General features: G+C 30.9%; 2 protein-coding genes and 3 non-coding genes across 5 annotated transcripts; 2 read left to right on the top strand and 3 right to left on the bottom strand.

Annotated features, from left to right (window-relative positions):
• Nucleotides 1-198: 198 nt before the first annotated feature.
• Nucleotides 199-297, bottom strand: LOC121224006 (small nucleolar RNA snoR1). Its single transcript, XR_005921469.1, has one exon. It is a non-coding gene; the product is annotated as a small nucleolar RNA snoR1 (small nucleolar RNA).
• A 97-nt stretch (nucleotides 298-394) lies between these two features.
• Nucleotides 395-494, bottom strand: LOC121223999 (small nucleolar RNA Z103). Its single transcript, XR_005921462.1, has one exon. It is a non-coding gene; the product is annotated as a small nucleolar RNA Z103 (small nucleolar RNA).
• Nucleotides 495-556: 62 nt separating this feature from the next.
• On the bottom strand, nucleotides 557-659 carry LOC121224000 (small nucleolar RNA Z103). Its single transcript, XR_005921463.1, has one exon. It is a non-coding gene; the product is annotated as a small nucleolar RNA Z103 (small nucleolar RNA).
• A 3036-nt stretch (nucleotides 660-3695) lies between these two features.
• On the top strand, nucleotides 3696-6643 carry LOC107941663 (uncharacterized). Its single transcript, XM_016875238.2, has 2 exons — nucleotides 3696-4225; nucleotides 5356-6643. The coding sequence occupies exons 1-2, from the start codon at nucleotides 3921-3923 to the stop codon at nucleotides 6161-6163; spliced, it is 1113 nt and encodes a 370-aa protein (XP_016730727.1). The 5' UTR covers nucleotides 3696-3920; the 3' UTR covers nucleotides 6164-6643.
• Nucleotides 6644-13547: 6904 nt separating this feature from the next.
• Nucleotides 13548-14132, top strand: LOC121223261 (dirigent protein 15). The gene has a single exon (XM_041104402.1). The coding sequence runs from the start codon at nucleotides 13548-13550 to the stop codon at nucleotides 14130-14132; it is 585 nt and encodes a 194-aa protein (XP_040960336.1).
• The last annotated feature ends 5672 nt before the right edge of the window (nucleotides 14133-19804 follow it).

Raw genomic sequence — 19804 nt, 5'->3', positions numbered from 1 at the left:
CTCTGCCTGGATAAAAAAAGTTAAACCCACCTCACTCATATTAATTTTTTAGATTATTTTTTATATAAAAATAAATTTAAAAACTATAAATATACCAAAAAATTAAGTTGAAATTTTTCGATTAAATTTACTTTTGATTTAGCAATAAAATATTTGATATAAAATTAAAACCAAACAATTGAAAAAATAGACTGGGAAGGCTCAGAGAGTTGCTATCTCTGCTCAAAGAAAAGCTTTTAGAAAGCTTTTCTCATACAAGAGGTGTCAGAAATTATAAAAGCGCTCTTCATCTTTGCCTCCATCATTAATTTTTCACATAAAAAATTTTAATTTTTTTTATATTTTACATGAATTTTTGTATTTTTTAAATCAAAGAATATGACAAAATATTATTATGGATCAGAGTTCTGGCTTGGAATCTCTAACGAATTAGAGAAAAAATTCGCACAGTTTGTTCAGCTTCGATCATCTGGGGAAATAATCATCACTTCCATATTAACAAATAGGTTCCATTTAACACAATTTTTTTAAAAAAATTTATTTGGAAAAGATGAAGATGGATCAGAGTTCTGGCTTGGAATCTCTAACGAATTAGAGATCTAAAAAATCGCACAGAATGTTCAGCTTCGGTCATCTGGGGAAATTATCATCACATCCATCTCAATCTAAATTGAAAAAAAATTGGAAAAATGTAGGGACATCTGAATGCATAAAAATTACAGGAAATGAAATCAAAATGCCAGAATCTCAGTCCCCAAAAAATTCGTTTCGGCAACGTACAGCGCTGAAGTCGCTATTTAGATTAGAAGCGCAACAGTGACTAATTTATTGCCTTTCTCCCTCTCTATTTCCATTGATTTTTCATGTCAAAATCTAAACCTCATGGTTTGAAAAAAAAAAAACCGAAATCGAAATTGAAAGTTTACAAAAAATAGAAGAACAGAAATAAAAAAAAAAACTTTGTGACCAAATAGCTAATTGGCGACGGAGAAAAGCGAGGCGAGCTTATTGACTGATGAGATATGACGACGAGGAAGCGCGGGTTATAAATAGGGAAAAAAAGAAAGAAGAGGAGAAACCCTAATTTAGGGTTCAATGAGAGTCTAAATTACTTTATTGCCCATTGTGGATATATGAAACTACGAGAGTAGCCGCCTTACCAAACGCCCACCTAATACTATAGACAAAACAAAAAAAAGGACGAGGAAGTTATAATGGGCCAAAATAATCGTAAACTTAGGGCTCTATTTAATATGGGGTAAATATACATTTTTGGTACATGAACTTAGCTTCAGAATTCAAATTGGTACCTAAACTTGGCTTTTTGGTCCAAATTAGTACTTAGTTATTTGAATCAAAAACCCATTTTCAGGTACCTAATTAGACCGAAAAAAGTTTAGGTACCTAATTGGATAAAACAAACCTTAAGTACACTAATTTGAACCTTAAAATCAAGTTTAGGTATCAAAATATATATTTACCTGTGAGGTTTTTAGCTCAAAATTTATGGTTTATTACAATTTCTAGGTTTGACCGATAAAATAAATTTATCTTTTTGTACTTTAAATTATGATTTTGTATCTCAAATTAGGAAGTCAAAAATTATGGTTTTTTTGCAATTAGGTCTCATTTTGAATTTGATTTCTTTGCTTTATGAAAATTAAGAAGTTTGGTCAGTTTATTTTAATTTGTTAAAATTTTGGTCTTCATACGAGTTAGTCCAATTGTTGGTAAATCCATAAACTTGAACTACTAATTTTTGCTAACTTCTTGTATATAAATTGTTGGTTTCCAAGCTAACAATTTATTGAGAAATTTTTATAGTGTTACCTAATTGTACTAACTTCTCATTTTTCATAAACCGTAATGACAAAATTCTGATAAATTAAAGTTTAGAAACTTACTTATTTTTCTAAGTACAATAATCAAATTCCGACAAATTAAAGTTGATGAGCTAACTTTTCAATTTTGTAAAGTAGGGGATGGAAATCAGAATTGGACGTTAGATTTGGTTCAATGTGCAATGTGATACATCACCTTTGATTTGGTGCAATTGCTCACATGAGTCTTTAATTGTGGTATAAATGGAAACTTGAAACTTTGATTTTGTTACCGTTGTACACCTTAAAAAACAAATACATCAAAAATTTATTTACAATTGATAAATATAATTATTTGTGCATGCAACATATAAACATAAAATGGTGTTACATCGACAATGGTGTCTATGATTTATAAAAATTGAATCAAATCAAACTTTCTAAAATTGCAGAACATCAAAGTTTGATAAACTATAAATTTAAGTGCTGAAAAATTAAATACTAAATTTTTATTGCTACATTTTATAAGCGTTGAATTTATATTAGAAAATTGTTTGGTAAATTAGTAAAATAAGTACTGAATATAATTATGTTGTTTGATAAAAATAAATATTGATATTTAAAAGATTATTTATTTTTAATTTAATCTAATTAGATAATATTTTATATTGTTTTGTATAGTTTTAGATGAAAGATAAATATGGTAATTGAAATATCTGATTTTTTTTTAAAAAAAGAATAATTTATTTTGATTTTTTAATAAAATAAAATCAACTTAATTTTTTCTACATTAAGTGATAAGTAGCTACCGACCTACTTATCTTATTCAATACTTTTTAGTTTAAAATTTTATATCAAGTAAACAATTAAAATGATTATCAAACACATTTAACGATTGTATTTTATTTTTTATAATAACTTGATTAACTCAAATAACTCCAATTATTTAATTCAAAATTTGAATTTTTTATTAATTTTTCGAATTGAATCAGATTTTGCTCACCCTTACTAAGCAGGGTATTGACACTTTTGTAAAAGGTAATGATACTTTGTTAAGGCATCCGGGCTGGGCCCGAGCCAGAAAAGCTTACACAAGGTTAATTTTTTTACCCAAATCTAGTTTTCGAGCCTATATTTTTGTTCATACCCTCCCACTTTTCAGGCAGGCCGGGTGACCCGACCTATGAACAAGTCTAATAAACACAAGTCTTTTAACATATATATAAAAATACAAGATAATACAATATGCATATGTAAGACTACTTATATATATACCAATTATGTGTGGGTGAGTTAATTTAAGTTAAATTATTCTGCTAATGCTTGTAATTATTAATTTTGATGACAACGTTGGATATAAATTAGGGTAAACTATATTAGTAGTCACTTAAGTATAAAAAGTTACAAAATAGTCATCTAATTATTTAATTTTATCTTTTTTATTATCCAATTATATTTGATTTTTGAGTGTTTCCATTTTTACATTTGTCAACTGGTGATAAAAAGGATAAAATTACATAATTGGATGTCATTTTGTAACTTTTCATAATTGTGTGACCAAAAATAATTTACTAATAGTTGAGTGACCCCCCTATAATTTATATTTAATAAACTTTGGTTTATCTATATTTATGTTACGTAATTAACAAATATATCAAGTAAAAACAGCTCATTGATTTTGACGATTTAACAAAATATTCGAATCTCTTTTTATTGGTAAAGAATATTCAAACCCTTAATTAAACAATATTTTGAAATCATTACCATTGTTTAAGGAAACAAAAACCTTGGATATTTTGCCAAATAAATATTTCTTGTTTGATTATTTCAACAATCAAACTTAAAGCCAATTACTTGAAGACAAAATATTTGGTCTCATCTATTTGTCTCCAAATAATAATTTCACTTCTCAATTTGATTGACATCGACTCAATTTTGAACAACTTGAGCTATTGATCGAGTAAATTTAAATATTTTAATGCTCAATCAAACTTTTTTCTTTGTTTGTAGTTGGCTGGACTTAATTAGACTCTTATGCTTCAACTTCAATATATAAGCGAAGTCCAAATTAAGAAGTAGCAACTGGAAACAAAGGGGAACATGTATGTGACAAGGGCTCTTTCAAATTATAGGAGGAATGCGGTCGAGCTTTCGGCGGCGGCGGCGCCGCACTCGGGTATAATGGTGTTGAGAGGGCGAGAAGGGGCGGATGCAGATGAAGGAAGAGGGCTTTTCCAAAACGGGTACGCGAAAGGATTATTAAAGAACCTCCCACTGCCTTCGAACGCGATGCTTATCAACACAGACTCGGATTTCGGAGAGTATTTCTACTTCATCCCTGTTCTTCATCAACCTTTGTCTTCAAATCGCTACCATGTCATCCATGCTGATGGAAAATACAAAGGGTAAATGACCACAATCTCTTTTTCTTTTCTTTTTACTTGTTTTTAAAGTGGGGATTTGATTTCAGAATTGGATTCATTCAATTATTTTTAAAGAAACTTCAGAAGAAAGGTTAAAATATGTCAAAGTCCCTGTACTCTTCCTGAATTTAAAATTTAATCTTTTTATTTTTCATATTTCAAAATTCAGGTCCAATTGTTAAAATTCTTAAGACTATTTTGCTAAATTCAGGTTCATTACAATTTCAATTTTTTTTAGTTACGTTACTATCATTTGTGGATGGGAGTTTGTGTTGATAAGCATCACATTCATGCTTGATCGGAATCTCAGTAAATACTTCGTATTCTTTACAAAATTCGAACGTGACATGCTCTGCTCAACCACCCGTCCCGCTCTACTATGGATGTATAATCTTAAAAATTACTACCAACTCAATGGATAGCCAATTCCATGCATCTAACCAAAAAAGTCCTTTCTTCCATCCCCACCCCATACTGCTACACTTCGATTTAATTTTTACTACTTATCTTTAATATTTTCAATCTTTTTTAAAGTCAAGTAAATATTTAACCATAATTCTTCAAAAAAAATTATTTAAATAGAAAATATATGAATTTTTTCCCATATTAGGTTATTACATTTTTACCTTTTTAATAGTTTATATATACAATGATAAAATGGTAATTTCATATAGTGGAGCGGGTTGGAGGGTAAACAATTATCATAATCGCTTCGTACCCACTATCCAAAAGAAAAATCCACCTCGCCCAACCTCACATCTACTTTTCAAAAGAAAAATCTGCTCGATTTGGAAAGGAGTGGTTTGAAATCCATCGGGCGGTTCGGTTTTTGCCATCCCTACTCGAAGATATAATATATTTATTATAATTCAGTTAATTTGTTTGATTCATTCATTCCAAAAATTTTTATATAAAAGATAAAAACACCCTTAAAATAATACAAATTACTTATAAAATGAGGGTATTTTATCTTTTACCAATTGAGTTGATACCCGATTAACTCGTTACAGCAATTTGCTTTATAACAAGTATAAATGTAGCATTGCTTGGCTTTTTATTATGATCGAAATATTAAAAACACTTTCATCATTTGATGAAAACCCTAAAACCAGGTTAGCTGTTAAGTGTTCAACCGAAGATGATATGAGTTACTGTTGCTCAAGAAGGATCATACAAGACATTGAACCAAAACCCTTTGATCATAGGGATCAATACCAACAGTTCAGGATCTGCAGTGATGATGTTGGTCGTTTTTATGCAAAACCCATTGTTCCTCACAGTTTTCCCCCCACTTTTCTAAGGTTCAAATTCACCCTTTTTGTGGAAAACAAGAGGGTACATCACTTGCAAGACAATGCTCGAGGGCTCGATGACTCGATCCGGTCACAGCTCCCGGAACTCGATTCCGGGACAAACATGATTATCGGGAAATGGTATACCCCATTCGTGTTCGTTAAAGAAAGTAGCATGATGAGGGTTCAAATGGAGAAATCATTGTTTTACATAGTGACATTAGAAAAGTTATGGGAAAAGATATGTTCATGGGAGAATGATGGGAGTAGTAAAGGGGATGTTATGACATTGAATGTTGAGATGAAAAGGGAAATTGATTTCTTGTTTGGGGTTGAAGTTTTGAGAGGGAGTGAAATGGATAATGAAGGGTTTGTTTGGTTTAGATATGGTGGTGAGAAATTAGGGTTGAGTTTGGCGGTTTTGGAGGGAATGAGGTGGTTGGAAGAGTTGGTGGGGTGGGTAGATGGGGTTGAGAGGGTTGAAAGAGTGGTGGAGATTGGTGGTGGGTGGAGGAGAATTGATTGTTATGTGTTGGTGGAGAGGTTTGCTTTAAGAAGAATGGATGGGACTTTGGTACTTAATTGTGGTTTCAGGCATACCCATGAGATTAGAACTAAATGGGAATAGGATTAATATACTATTTGTGCAATTTGGTACTTTTTTTGTTAAAATATTTCATAACTCTTTGTACTCTTTGAAAATTTGAAATTTAGTCCATGTATTTTTATTTTTAAAATTTTAGTCTCTTTACTTTTCAAATTTCAAAATTCAGGTCCAATTATTAACACTGATAATTTTTTTTGTTAAATTCAGGTTAATTATAACGTCATTTTTTTAATTACATGGCTATCGAGTGAGTATTTTTATTTCAGAATGCCATACCAATAAATTTAACCAAAACATTTAACACTGTTAATAGTTGGACCTGAAAGTTTTTTGAGAAGTAAATGAACTACATCCTAGAATTAAAAGTATAGAGACTAATTAAATTCTAAATTTTTGAAAAGTAAAGAGATTTATGGCATATTTTAACATCAGTTTGTTGGATATTTGTGTCTGTTGTAAGGAAGTTCATGTTTTATGTATATGGTGTTCTAATGTTGGAAACTGGTTGAACTTTTCTTCTTTGAAATTGCTTGTGCTATGGGAATTTTTTTTTTACTTGAAGATGGTAAAGATAGTATAACATATCTTTGAAAGTTTTTATAAATGTATTACACATATTTTTAAAATTTTAGTTTTCACCCAAACAATAGCATTTAAATTTGTTTGTTTAAATTTAATTATTAATTTTATACTATGCATACAATTATAGATTTAGTCTATTTTCTTCAATTGGATTCTGCTAAGTTCCTATAATCATCAAATTTTGAAATTTCAATCTTGATGCAAATGATAGTTATTAATCCATTAACTGGATTTTTAGTGAGTAATATGTTGAAATAATATAAGGCTGACATTGGCATTACATATATGATGATATGTTTGTCGCATCAAATTTTAGAAATAGAAAATTTTAATGAATTTAATAGTTACTGTTTGGTGAGGATTGAAATTTTAAATTTTAGAAAATACAAGGACTAAAAATGAACAAATGAAAGTATAAGGATTAAATTCACAACTTTTCTAAAGTATAAGGACTAATAGTAGAATTTAACCATAGATGGGAAAAAAAACTAAAGCATTGTTTCCATGAAGATATTATTGTTAATATTGTTGTTTAATTAATTTCAAATTAAACTTTGGAATCTCTATCATTTTTTTTAATAATTTTATTATAGATTCTGATCATATCTGCTCTTTAACCCACAAATAAGAGGATAATGTGCTTCAGCGTATTCGAACTCACATCCTCCTACATTGACAACAATAACCATGCCAATTAAACTAAAACTTGATCGGCGGAATCTCTATTGTTTGTTATTGTTCAATTTGTTTCGAATTATAAGTATTGTTAATATCAATACGTATTCTTTTAATTTCAAAATAAACAAAATAATTTTATATGTAAGTAATTATATGAATAAAAAGATAATTAAAAACATATTAGATTTTAGGGAATTCATTTTAAGAGATAATTGTTTTCCTCAATTATTTCTAGGGATTGTTAATTTATTTATTCATTTGGGATAAATCTATAGCATTAACCTTTTAACATTGTGAAGTTTTAATTTGATACAAAAATAATTCGAATAAATCTTAAAATTATATATAAATTTTGATTTAATATGTAATATTATACATAAACTTTGATTTTGTGTGCAATTTTAATACATAAAATTTTTATTTGATTCAATTTTCATAAGTCGCTAATAAAATTATCAATGCAGAATCATTTTACGCTTATATATGGGGTATATAAATAATTATATTTCTCTAATAAATAAATTTATGTATTTATTTCTTTAAATGTGTATAGTTGAATCAAAATCAAAATCATATATATATATATATATTAACTACAATCAAAGTTTCATATGTATGGTTACACCAAATTAACGTTTATGTATTAAAGTATACATTAAATCAAAGTTAATGTAAGTTTAAGATTAAAAAATTTTAAAATTGTCATAGAGAAGGAAATCATAATTTATTATCGTGAACCCTAGTCCTGCCGGATTGCAGGGTGCAATCACGTGGTCTTTCATCTATTATTATTATTATTATTATTATTATTATTATTATTATAGTGGGTCAAAAACTTTAGCTGGATTGACAATTCGAAGAAATGATATTTGAACTGGGTTAGTGGTTTAGATTAATTAAATTGGAAACTAAAAGAAATAGTAATTGAATCGGTTTTATAATTATTTATTTAATTATTGTTGAATCAAAATTTAAATTAATTGAATTAGAAATTGGTGATCTAATCAGTTCAATCACCAATTTAATTATTAAAATATTGACTTACAGTAATCTATTCAAACCCTTTTATGTCCAAACACCTAGTAATATTTAGAGGGGCTCGTGTTTTATATTTCAGTAATTTTTTTGAAATTGGCAATCAACTTTAAATATTATCTTACATCAAAATATTTTATTTAATTTTTTAAAGTACAAGATAAAAGATGATAGATGGTGGTTCACATAGTAGTGAGGTGTAGAGAGTCATATAAAAGCAAAGATGTGTATGAAGCATAAGAATCCAAGACTGAAGAAGTCCTCCTTAATTAGTTATTTATAAGTAAGGCTAGCCATCTCTAGCATCTAGCCTCGATATGTGTTTGTTGCTAGTCTTGTCGTGGTTGGCCACTTATGGAGCATGATAGTTTTATAGATAGGCAGCGATGAGATTGACTTGGCTATTAGGATAAACTCCACGTGTGATCCATACAGAAAAAGATCTAACACCTATCCCCACTGAGGAAGGTTAGAGGCGTTCTTTATGCCGTATACATACATACACGGAGTCCAAAACTAGCAAAGTTTTGTAGTTGATAAAGTTATGGCTAAGTGAGGTGAGAGTGACAAAGCCTACTCCAATGGGATACAAAAAACAAATTTATTTAACTTTTATTATACTTTAAGATGTTTTAATTTTATCATAAAATTCAAAAATTGTATTAACACCGCTGTATGGGTCGTTTGGTATTGCTGCTAATCCGGATGAAAATCAAATAGAAGGTGTTGAGGTAGTTTTTGAGCAGTGCTTGTACTAGTGTCAACTAGTAGTAGCATTGTTTGCTCAAGAAACTTGTCATGTTGATAAATTTTGGCAACGAAAATCATTAGGTTGTGATTCCTATTGTTTGGACAATTGCTAGCCCATCTTCAATATCCAAACTACATATAGCAACATATCTTAGAGATTGGTTTGGATTTGGATCGAAGTAGTTAACTTCCCAAGTTGGTGGATCGAATCAAATAAAGCTAAACTAAGAAGTATAACTTAGAGATTCAAGACTTATCCTAAGCCGTTTGAAGATATTCCTTATGCGTATTGTGCTTATTCTGAGGGAAGATTGATTGTAAATGAGATAGTATGTTAGCATGTTTCAATTACTTATATATTGGGAAGACTTATATAAGTATTATATAGAATGAAAAGCACTTATTCTTGTTCATTGAGGAATGTTTCTTTGAGTACATTGAGTAAAATAGTCAAGTGTATGACTTGGTTAATGTCCTTAAGTTTTGAAGGGGAAAATTTAGAGGAGGGGTGCCTAGATCTTAAGTACAAATGTGAAAAGTCTAAACGGATAAGTGTTAGAGCCTCAAAACACTACTTGTATAAGGAGCTAAGATAATGAATATTCTCTCTAGGCAAGACCCTACAAATGTAGGGAAACTAATCTGCATAAATATATCATTTGTTCATCATTCTTTTGCATTTTTCGTTGTTGGTGCATGAAGCAGTTGGAACTCCTTTAAGCACTACCTCAAGAACTACTCAATTTTAGCTTGCAAATATCATTTTTGGACTCAATAGTATGTATTTGAAAATTAGATTTTTTTTAGAAAATAGATGGGATATAGCTAGTTCTCCATTGATGTTGTGGTCGAACAGTATTATGAAAAAGTGCGGTTTATTAATTTCAAGTGTTTGGTATTGCTATAAAAAATTACACTGGGAACTAGGAAGTTAAAATGTATATTTTAGACAATATAAAAAATAAAAAAATTAATTTAATATTTTAATATAATGAGACATGAAATATAAAGTTTAAGTATTTTTAAGTAATTAATATAAATTGTTTGTAAAATTAATGATACATAACATACAACAATTTAAATAAAAAATATTACAAATTTTAAATATAATGATAAATGACATTTAAATAATTTAACATAATAATATATGATATTTAAATAATTTAATAGAATACATGATGCTTGAATAATTTAATATAATTATACATAAAACATAATAAATTAATATAAATATTTAAATATTTTTTAGATAGTTAGTATAAATAAAGGTATTTTCAGGCGCAACCCCGGAGTTGTTTGAGAGTACAATTGCCTAGGGTCCAAAAAAATATTTTTTCAATTTTTAATGTGTGAAAAAATATTTCAGACTAAAATAAATTAATTAAATGTCTAAAACTTTCAATTTTTTCATCATAAATGATTCATCTCTTACCCAAAAATTTTCCGACTTTTATTGTATAATTTTTAAAAAAAGAGGCCCAATTTATTGTTTCTCCATGGAAAAGGTTCAATCCGAATCTCCATGGGCTTGTTTCTCTCAAGCTTTCGCCTATTCTACCATGGTTGATGGATTTTGAGCTTTGTTTGAAGAGGTTTTGGTTGGTATTTCTCTAGTTTCTCTATATAGTTGTTTGGGGAAGGCTTTGTTTTGTTTCGTTTCGTTTCTAGTTTTCTCTAACTTTGAGTTTTGTTTTCGGTGTTTTAATTTCTAATTGCTTTTTAGTTGTATGTGGCTGTTTGCTTTTCAGCCTTGAGTGGCTTTCGTGTGACGTTTGATTTATTTGACATGTCTTTTCATCTGTTTGTAACGTCTTTCAGGGTGTCAGTCTTTATTAAAACCCTACAATATTTAATAAATACCAACTTTACATTTAAAGAAAAAACCTAAAATTCAAAAACAACTAAATCTTAATTTTTATGTTTGGGTAAAAAAAAAAACACTTTATCACTGTAATTTTGATTTCAAAAACCACATTCTTTATTGCTTTTGGGTTGAAAAATGCTTTTACAGCTGGCTTTAGTTGCCAGCCACAGTAAAAATAGTATTATATACGAAAATTTTAATTAATTAATCAAAATTGACTGAATCTATTGACGATGCCGGCGTTTTTTTTTTTTTTGTTTCAAAAGAATATGATGCGAATCGATTATTCTAAATCAATAAAATTGCCTGCATTTCCACATTGATTTTACCCAATTTATTTATTTATATAAATTAGATTGCGTAAGTTGACTTCTTATTCTTTTAATCTCATATCATAATAATTTTTAGTCAATAACTTAAAATGGTTAAATGGATGAAGTAAGGTGGTCAGTATTGTATCGATGGATGTATAGTTTTTTTTATTGATTTTGACACGTATCGATATTGATCTGTTTTGGTATACTATTTCAGATTTATCGTTCTTTTTAAAAAACAGTTGATATATGTATATAAAAAGTATTTACAAATATCAAATATAAAATTCTCATAAAAAATAAAGCTTTGGTTGAATTAGTGAAAAAAGATTTAAAAAATATTGGTGGCATGGGTTCAAATCTCACCAATTATAAATTTTAAAATACCAAAAATATTCTTTAATAAGCTTCATAAATGCAACCCATTATTAAATAAACTCACAATAAACAAGCAAAAAAAGTATTCCATCAATTAAACAATAATATCATCTCATACTGTATGCATATAATAATTCATAATTCTACAAATCTAAAATAGTTAATAAAATTTAAATTTAAAATATATTTTAAAATTAATTATTTTGGTACTCATCGGTACACCATATTCTGGTCGGTATGAGCGAAATCAACCAACATGATTAATTCCAACCGAAATTTGTACCGGAACAAAATCTAGAATTTGTTATTTCGATTTACTATCGGAACATAGCGTTTCAACCTATATAGATGATACCGAAATAATATCCGCAAAAAAAACAAACAATATTTAATTACAAGTTATCAAAAAGGTAATATTTGATTTAGAAGCTCTATACAATATTTAATTAAAAAAATAGAAATGAGATCTAGAAGCTCTATACAAACAAGAAAGCATTAGTACTGCCGGAACTTCTTCTAAAAGAATGTGTTGTCCTTGCCAAAACAGCTTTAATTTGATTTTTTAAAAGCAATATTTTAAGTTTTTAAAAAGGGTAAATTATTAAAATAGTTATTTTTGTTTGTCTCAGATTACATTTTAGTTACTTATGTTTGAAATATTATGTTTTAGTCACGTTATCGGGTTTTAATATATTAGTCACTGAGCCGTTAATTGTTGTTAACGGTATAACGGTAAGCTGACATGACACGTTAAATCATTATTTTAAACGAAAATTTTAAGTTAAATTCTATAATTGATCCTTATATTTTTTTTCATTTTGAGCAATTTAATCTTTTTCTTTTATGTTATTTTAACTTTCTTTTTTATTTTATTTTTCGTTCTCTTCTGCTTCTCCCTCTGTTTTCCTCCATTCTTCATTTCTTTTAATGTAATTTATCTATGTTTTCTATTTGTTAAAACTAGTCCACAAGCTCACCTCACTCGAAAAAATTAAATTGTTCAAAAATAATAAAAATATAGGGACTAGATTTAGCAAATAGAAAACATAGAAAAATTACGTTAGAAGAAATGAAGAAGGGAGAAAAACAGAGGGAGAAGTAGAAGAGACTGGAAAAAGAAGAAAAAAAAAGAGGAAAGTTACAAAAACATAAAGGAAAAAAATTTAAATTACTCAAAATGAAAAAATATGGGGACCGATTGAATAAATTAACCTAAAATTTTTATTTGAAATGATGATTTAACTTGTCACGTCAGCTTACCATTACACCGTTAACGACAATTAATAGCTCAATGACTAAAGTGTTATAACGCGATAACGTAAGTGACTAAAATGTAACCTGAGGTAAACAAAAGTGACTATTTTGATAGTTTACCCTTTCTAAAAATATTTTATTCATTAATGAAATTTCCATTATTGGAGCTAAACCTAAATTCTCCAATGTCTTGAGAGTCTAAGTAGATTTGAGTAATAACCTCGTGTTGGGATATTTCTCTATATTTAAAGCTTGAGTGCCGGCCTTTCAACTTGTAAGTGACGTCTCATTAAATAAAACTTCAATCCTCCAATCACACTTACACTCTTCTTTACAATTTCATCCATACGATTTGCAAAAATAAAATAAGGCACAAGAAATTCAAGCTTTCACACAACTATTTTATTAAAAAATAAAGCAATTTAAAAATCCAACACAAATTCTATTTAAACCCCCTACTGTGTGCAGCAAGAAGCACAAAACCAATTGTTTTTCCTTTACTTTCAAGTGTCGAAACCAAATACTATTGAGGTAAACATTTGGAAGAAAAATGAAAAACCGGATGATATTTGCATGGGCAATGATATTTTGCCTCGCTGTAGCACCGGTCTATGGCCAATACTACTCCAAAACTATCAAGGCAGGTCCTCGGGTGGAAAAGATGACCCGACTTCGCTTCTTCTACCACGATATTCCCGTTGGAAAAGATCCTACTACATTCCTGATAGCTCAGGCCAACATCACCCGGAAATTCTTTTCCCCATCCCCATACGGAAGCTTGTATTCAATGGATGATCCCCTCACTCTAGGGCCTAACCGAACATCCAAGATGGTTGGAAATGCCCAAGGGCTCTACTTAGCATTAAGTCGAGACCCTACCAAGTTCTCTGCGGTTTTTTACGCTGATTTTGCGTTTACCACTGGCAAGTTCAAGGGGAGCTCCTTTAGCTTGTTCTCACGATATCCCCTCACAGATTTTGTTCCTGGCCCTAACATAATTCGTGAAATGGCAATAGTGGGAGGGACAGGTGCGTTTAGGATGGCCAAAGGGTTTGCACTATTTCGGGCCAGTTCATCTAGCGCCAAGACTGGAGATGCTAGTCTTAAGGTTGATGTTACTTTGTACCACTACTAAACCCAATTGTAAAATATTGAAATTTATAATAAAATCAATAAAGTGGCTCAAGTGATACAAGTTTGTCTGCAGGGGCTCTTTGCAAAGGCCGAGGGAGAAAACTCTTCTTTGCAGAGGCCGAGACCATGAATACAATAATTTTGGTTGTTAAGGACATTGTCAACTGTCTGGCAAACGACAGTTCAAATATTTCTTTCAAATGAGTCGACCCCCCAACAATAGTACTTTTTATTTTTTTATGATTTATGTTCGAGGTTCGTGGTTACCCCTCGTAACAATATTGCCTCTAAAATTCAAATCCCATTTTCGGTTTGAGAGTTAAATGCTTATAAAAATATATGATGAGCTAACCCAAAATCCTAATAGATTTGAATAATAACCTCATGTTGAGAAATTTCGCAATATTTAAAGTTTGAGTGCAGACCTACAAGATTTTACAAGAATTATTAATTAATTACTTTATTATATTATATTATATTATAAGATTTGAGGAAAATTATAAAAGAGTCACCTAATTATCCATTTGATTTTATTTGGGTCATTCAACTATTAATTTTCGTAATTTAGTCATTCAACTTTTTGAAATTAAATATTTTAATTACTCTCTCGTTAGTTTTCATTAACTAATAGTGTGTTTGATAAATTATTGAAAATTTTCAACATTTAATATTTTAAATGTGTTTGATAATCATATTACTTTTTAACTTGATATAAAATTTCCAACAAAAAGTGTTGAAAATATAAAGTTGATTTTATTTTATTAAAAAATTAAATAAATTATTTTTTTTATAAATGAGATATCTAAATTACCATATTTATCTTTTATCCAAAATAAGATAAAAAATTATATTAATAAGAATAAAATAAAAATATTTTAAAAATTAATATTTTCTTTTATCAAATAACATAATTATATGCCACATTTACATTTACTAATTTACCAAACAATTTTCTAATATAAATTCAGCACTTAATTTTTTAGCATTTAAATTTTCAGCTTATCAAACACACCCTAAGTCTAAAGTGGACTTTTTTATTGGCCTAATAAAAATGTTTATAGATTCTATCAATTAGATCCTAGCTAAATCTTAAAAAATAAAAAAATTTAGCTTTCAATGTTTACAAAATTTGTCAATTTAGTTCGAATTCTAAACATTTACAAAAAAATTTTATTTAATTATAATTCTAAAAATTTCCAAAAGCAAAACAAAAAAGAGGGATTTTTTTAAAAAATTACTATTAATTTACAAATATATAATTTAGTTCTAATCCTATTCACATTGAGTTTTTTTGGGGTAGGATAGAGTTTTATAACATGAAATTACATATAGATATAGATAGATAAAAATATTATTTCTTTTTGTTTTCCATTAATTATTAAAGAAAAAGTATGAGATTGTGTGTACGAAAACTAACAAAAAAAATATAAATTTCGTTGGTAATTCTTAAATTAAATATTTGATAAGGAAAGAAAACCCTCGTTGACCACAGTATCAAAAATTACTTTATTGTCTGAACAATAGCTAATAATAGTGTAAGAACAAGAAAATTAGAGTTAAAGAAGAGTTCAGTGAAATTTGTCAATGAAATTTATATTTTTCTTGTCAACTTTCATATATATATATATAGACACACATGTCATACATTTTCAAAGCTTCTCACTGTTGGGTATGGGTCCCATTATGTGGGAAACCCATATTTTATGCCATAATGTTTTGTCTCTCTATTATTATTGAGTGTCAAATTCTCAATTTAAAAGAGAGAAAAACAGAGAGTGAGATTAAAAAAAAAAGCTCGTTGGAGAAAAAGAGAATAAAAAAAAATCAGTTTTTTTCAAGCTTGGTGCAGCAGTGATCAACTCCTCGATCGAAGGACCATCCGTGGTTCGATTGAGCTGATTTTTGGACAGCAGCTAGGTGATAAGGTGTTCTTGACTTTGTACGGTCGGATCTTTCATCCGAGTCTTGTAGCGTCGGAAATACCCATTTTTCAGCAGCTACGTTTTTTTGGTGATGTTCTCTCATTTTTCTCTCTTTTGCTAAAGATTACATATTGTTAGCCTTGTCGGAGTTGAATGCTTGTTGTAGGCTTGATATTGTGATCTTGTAGCCGAACATTTGATGATAGTGGAGCTCTTTATCGGACTCTAAAGTCCCGTGGTTTTTTACCCTTGATTTAAAGGGGTTTTCCACGTAAAAATATCGGTGTCTCTATTTATTTTTGTTGTGGTTGCATTAGTTGATTTGTGGTTGATTAAGGTTGCTAGAGAACATATCTTGTGCTATTGTGCTTGCCATAATTTTTACAGGAGTTATAAGGAGAGAAAGAACACCGGTTGTGCTTTCGCTTTGTTTCGGTTGTTCGGTTTCTTCCCAACAAACTGGTATCAGAGCTTGGTTATTGTGTCAGATAATTATGGAAATTAATACGAGCAAGATGATTATGTTGAATGGCACAAATTATCAACTTTGGCGGAATAAAATGAAGGACTTGTTGTTTGTGAAGGCTTTGCATCTTCCGGTCTTTACTACTCAAAAACCCGATTCGAAAAGTGATGAAGAATGGGAATTTGAGCATCAACAAGTGTGTGGCTTTATTCGGAAATTTGTTGAAGAAAATGTTTACAATCACATTGATCAGGAGACACATGCTCGAACATTGTGGGAGAAGCTTGAAAGCTTGTATGCTTCGAGGTCGGGCAATAACAAGTTATTTTTGCTGAAGAAAATGATGGCACTGAAATATAAAGAAGGAATGTCTATAGCTGACCATGTTAGTGAATTTCAGAGTATGATGAATCAGTTGCTTGGTATGGGTGTCAAATTTGATGACGAGATTTTAGGACTTTGGTTGCTTGCTACTCTACCAGACTCTTGGGAGACCTTTCGAGTCTCACTCATTAATTCTGCCCCACAGGGTATTATTACTTTGGATTTGGCTAAGAGTGGTGTGTTGAATGAAGAGGTTAGAAGAAGATCTCAGGGTTCTACATCACAGTCCGAGGTGTTGGTTATCGAGAACAGGGGGAGAAACAGAGACAAAGATGGAAAGGGTAGAGATAAAAGCCGAAGCAAGTCAAGATCGAGATACAAGAATCTTGAGTGTCATCATTGTGGTAAGAAAGGCCATATCAAGAAATATTGCTTCAAGTGGAAGAAAGAAAACAAAGGTGGTGGTGATAAACACGACCGGAATGACGATGAAAAATCCGAGCGTGTTGCTACTGTTACTCGTGAAGATTTGTTAGTTATTTGTGATCAGAATTTGGTCAACCTAGCATGCGACGAGACTAGTTGGGTGATTGATACTGGTGCATCACTTCATGTCACGTCGAGGAAGGAATTCTTCACATCTTATACTCCTGGTGATTTTGGGGTATTGAAGATGGGTAATGATGGTTTGGTTTCGGTCATTGGTATGGGAGATGTTAGCTTGGTAAGTAACAATGGAACAAAGTTAACTCTCAAGGATGTCAGACATGCACCGGATGTCCGTTTGAATTTGATTTCTGCAGGAAAACTTGATGATGAGGGATTCTGTAACACTTTCAGTGAAGGGCAGTGGAAGCTGACTAAAGGCTCCTTGGTTGTGGCTCGAGGAAAGAAGAGCTCAAATTTGTACTTGATGCAAGCTTTGACTTCTCGAGAGACGGTGAATGTGACACTGAATGACAACTCAACTGAGTTGTGGCATAAACGACTCAGTCACATGAGTGAGAAGGGGCTTAGCTGTTTAGCGAAGAAGAATCAACTTTCGGGTTTAAAGAATGCTACACTGAAGAATTGTGCTCATTGTCTAGCAGGAAAGCAGAAAAGAGTTTCATTTAGAAGCCATCCTCCTCATAGGAAATCAGAGTTGCTAGAGTTGGTCCATTCAGATGTTTGTGGTCCGATAAAAGTAAGATCACATGGTGGTGCACTTTACTTTGTGACTTTCATTGATGATTGTTCAAGAAAGCTATGGGTTTACACTTTGAAGTCTAAAAATCAAGTCTTTGAGGTGTTTAAACAGTTTCAAGCATCAGTTGAAAGGGAAACTGGGAAAAAGTTGAAGTGCATTCGTACTGATAATGGTGGCGAGTACACAGGGTCGTTTCATGAGTATTGTCTGCGACAGGGAATCAAACATCAGAGAACACCACCAAAGACTCCACAGTTAAATGGGTTAGCTGAAAGAATGAACCGAACATTGATTGAGAGAGTCAGATGTTTGTTGTCAGATGCAAAGTTACCAAGATCATTTTGGGCTGAAGCTTTGAATACAGTGACACATGTGATAAATCTGTCTCCTAGTGTTCCTTTGAAAGGTGATGTGCCAGATAGAGTTTGGTTTGGTAAAGACGTGTCATATGATCACCTACGTGTGTTCGGTTGTAAAGCATTTGTTCATGTTCCAAAGGATGAAAGATCCAAGTTGGATGCCAAGGCTCGACAATGCATTTTTATTGGTTATGGTCTAGATGGTGAGTTTGGTTATAGACTCTATGATCCAGTTCAGAAGAAACTCGTGAGAAGCAGAGATGTTGTCTTCATTGAGGATCAGACCATTGATGACATTGATAAGACGGAGAAAGTGGATTCACAAGGTAGTGGTAACTTGATCGATGTGAATCCGGTTCCCCTAGACTCTTCACCAGATCCTATCCAGGATGATGTGCATGGTGATGTTAGTGGTGACCATCAGACTATAGGTGACTTTGATACTCCCATGGATGATGTTGTGAATGATCAACAACAAGCACCTATAGCTCCACCAGCAGTTCCACTTCGAAGGTCTTCCAGAGATCGACGATCTTCTGTCAGGTATTCTCCTGATGAATATGTTCTTTTGACTGACGGGGGAGAACCTGAATGTTATGAAGAGGCTATGGAGAGTGAATGCAAAGATCAGTGGGTTGAAGCGATGAAAGACGAACTTCAATCCTTGCATGAGAACCATACTTTTGAATTGGTGAAACTGCCTAAAGGCAAAAGAGCTTTGAATAATCGGTGGGTTTACAGGTTGAAGCAAGAAGTGAAGTCTTCATCTCCACGATACAAAGCTAGATTGGTCGTCAAGGGTTATACTCAGAAAAAGGGGTTGATTTTGAAGAAATATTTTCTCCGGTTGTGAAGATGTCCTCTATCAGAACTATACTGAGTTTGGTAGCTTGTTATGACCTAGAGGTTGAACAAATGGATGTGAAAACTGCTTTTCTTCATGGTGACTTGGAAGAAGAGCTTTACATGGAGCAGCCAGAGGGTTTTGTTGCACAAGGGAAAGAGGACTATGTGTGCAGATTGAAGAAGAGCTTGTATGGTTTGAAGCAAGCTCCAATGCAATGGTACAAGAAGTTTGAGTCTGTTATGGGGGAGCAAGGCTACAAGAAGACTACTTCTGATCATTGTGTGTTTGTTAAGAGATTCTCTGGTGATGATTTTATTATTCTTTTGCTCTATGTTGATGATATGCTTATTGTTGGTCAGAATGCTTCTAGAATTGAGAAGTTGAAACAAGAGTTGAGTAAATCCTTTGCAATGAAGGATTTGGGGCCAGCAAAGCAAATTCTTGGCATAAGACTGACACGTGATAGAAAGGCCAAGAAATTATGGTTATCACAAGAGAGGTACATTGAGAAAGTACTTCAAAGGTTTAGTATGGACAAAGCTAAAGCGGTGAATACTCCCTTTGCT

This window comes from Gossypium hirsutum, chromosome D11, assembly GCF_007990345.1.
Source record: "Gossypium hirsutum isolate 1008001.06 chromosome D11, Gossypium_hirsutum_v2.1, whole genome shotgun sequence".
Lineage (NCBI taxonomy): Eukaryota > Viridiplantae > Streptophyta > Magnoliopsida > Malvales > Malvaceae > Gossypium > Gossypium hirsutum.
Note: the sequence above shows the minus strand (reverse complement) of the source record. Positions and strands in the feature narration are given on the sequence as shown.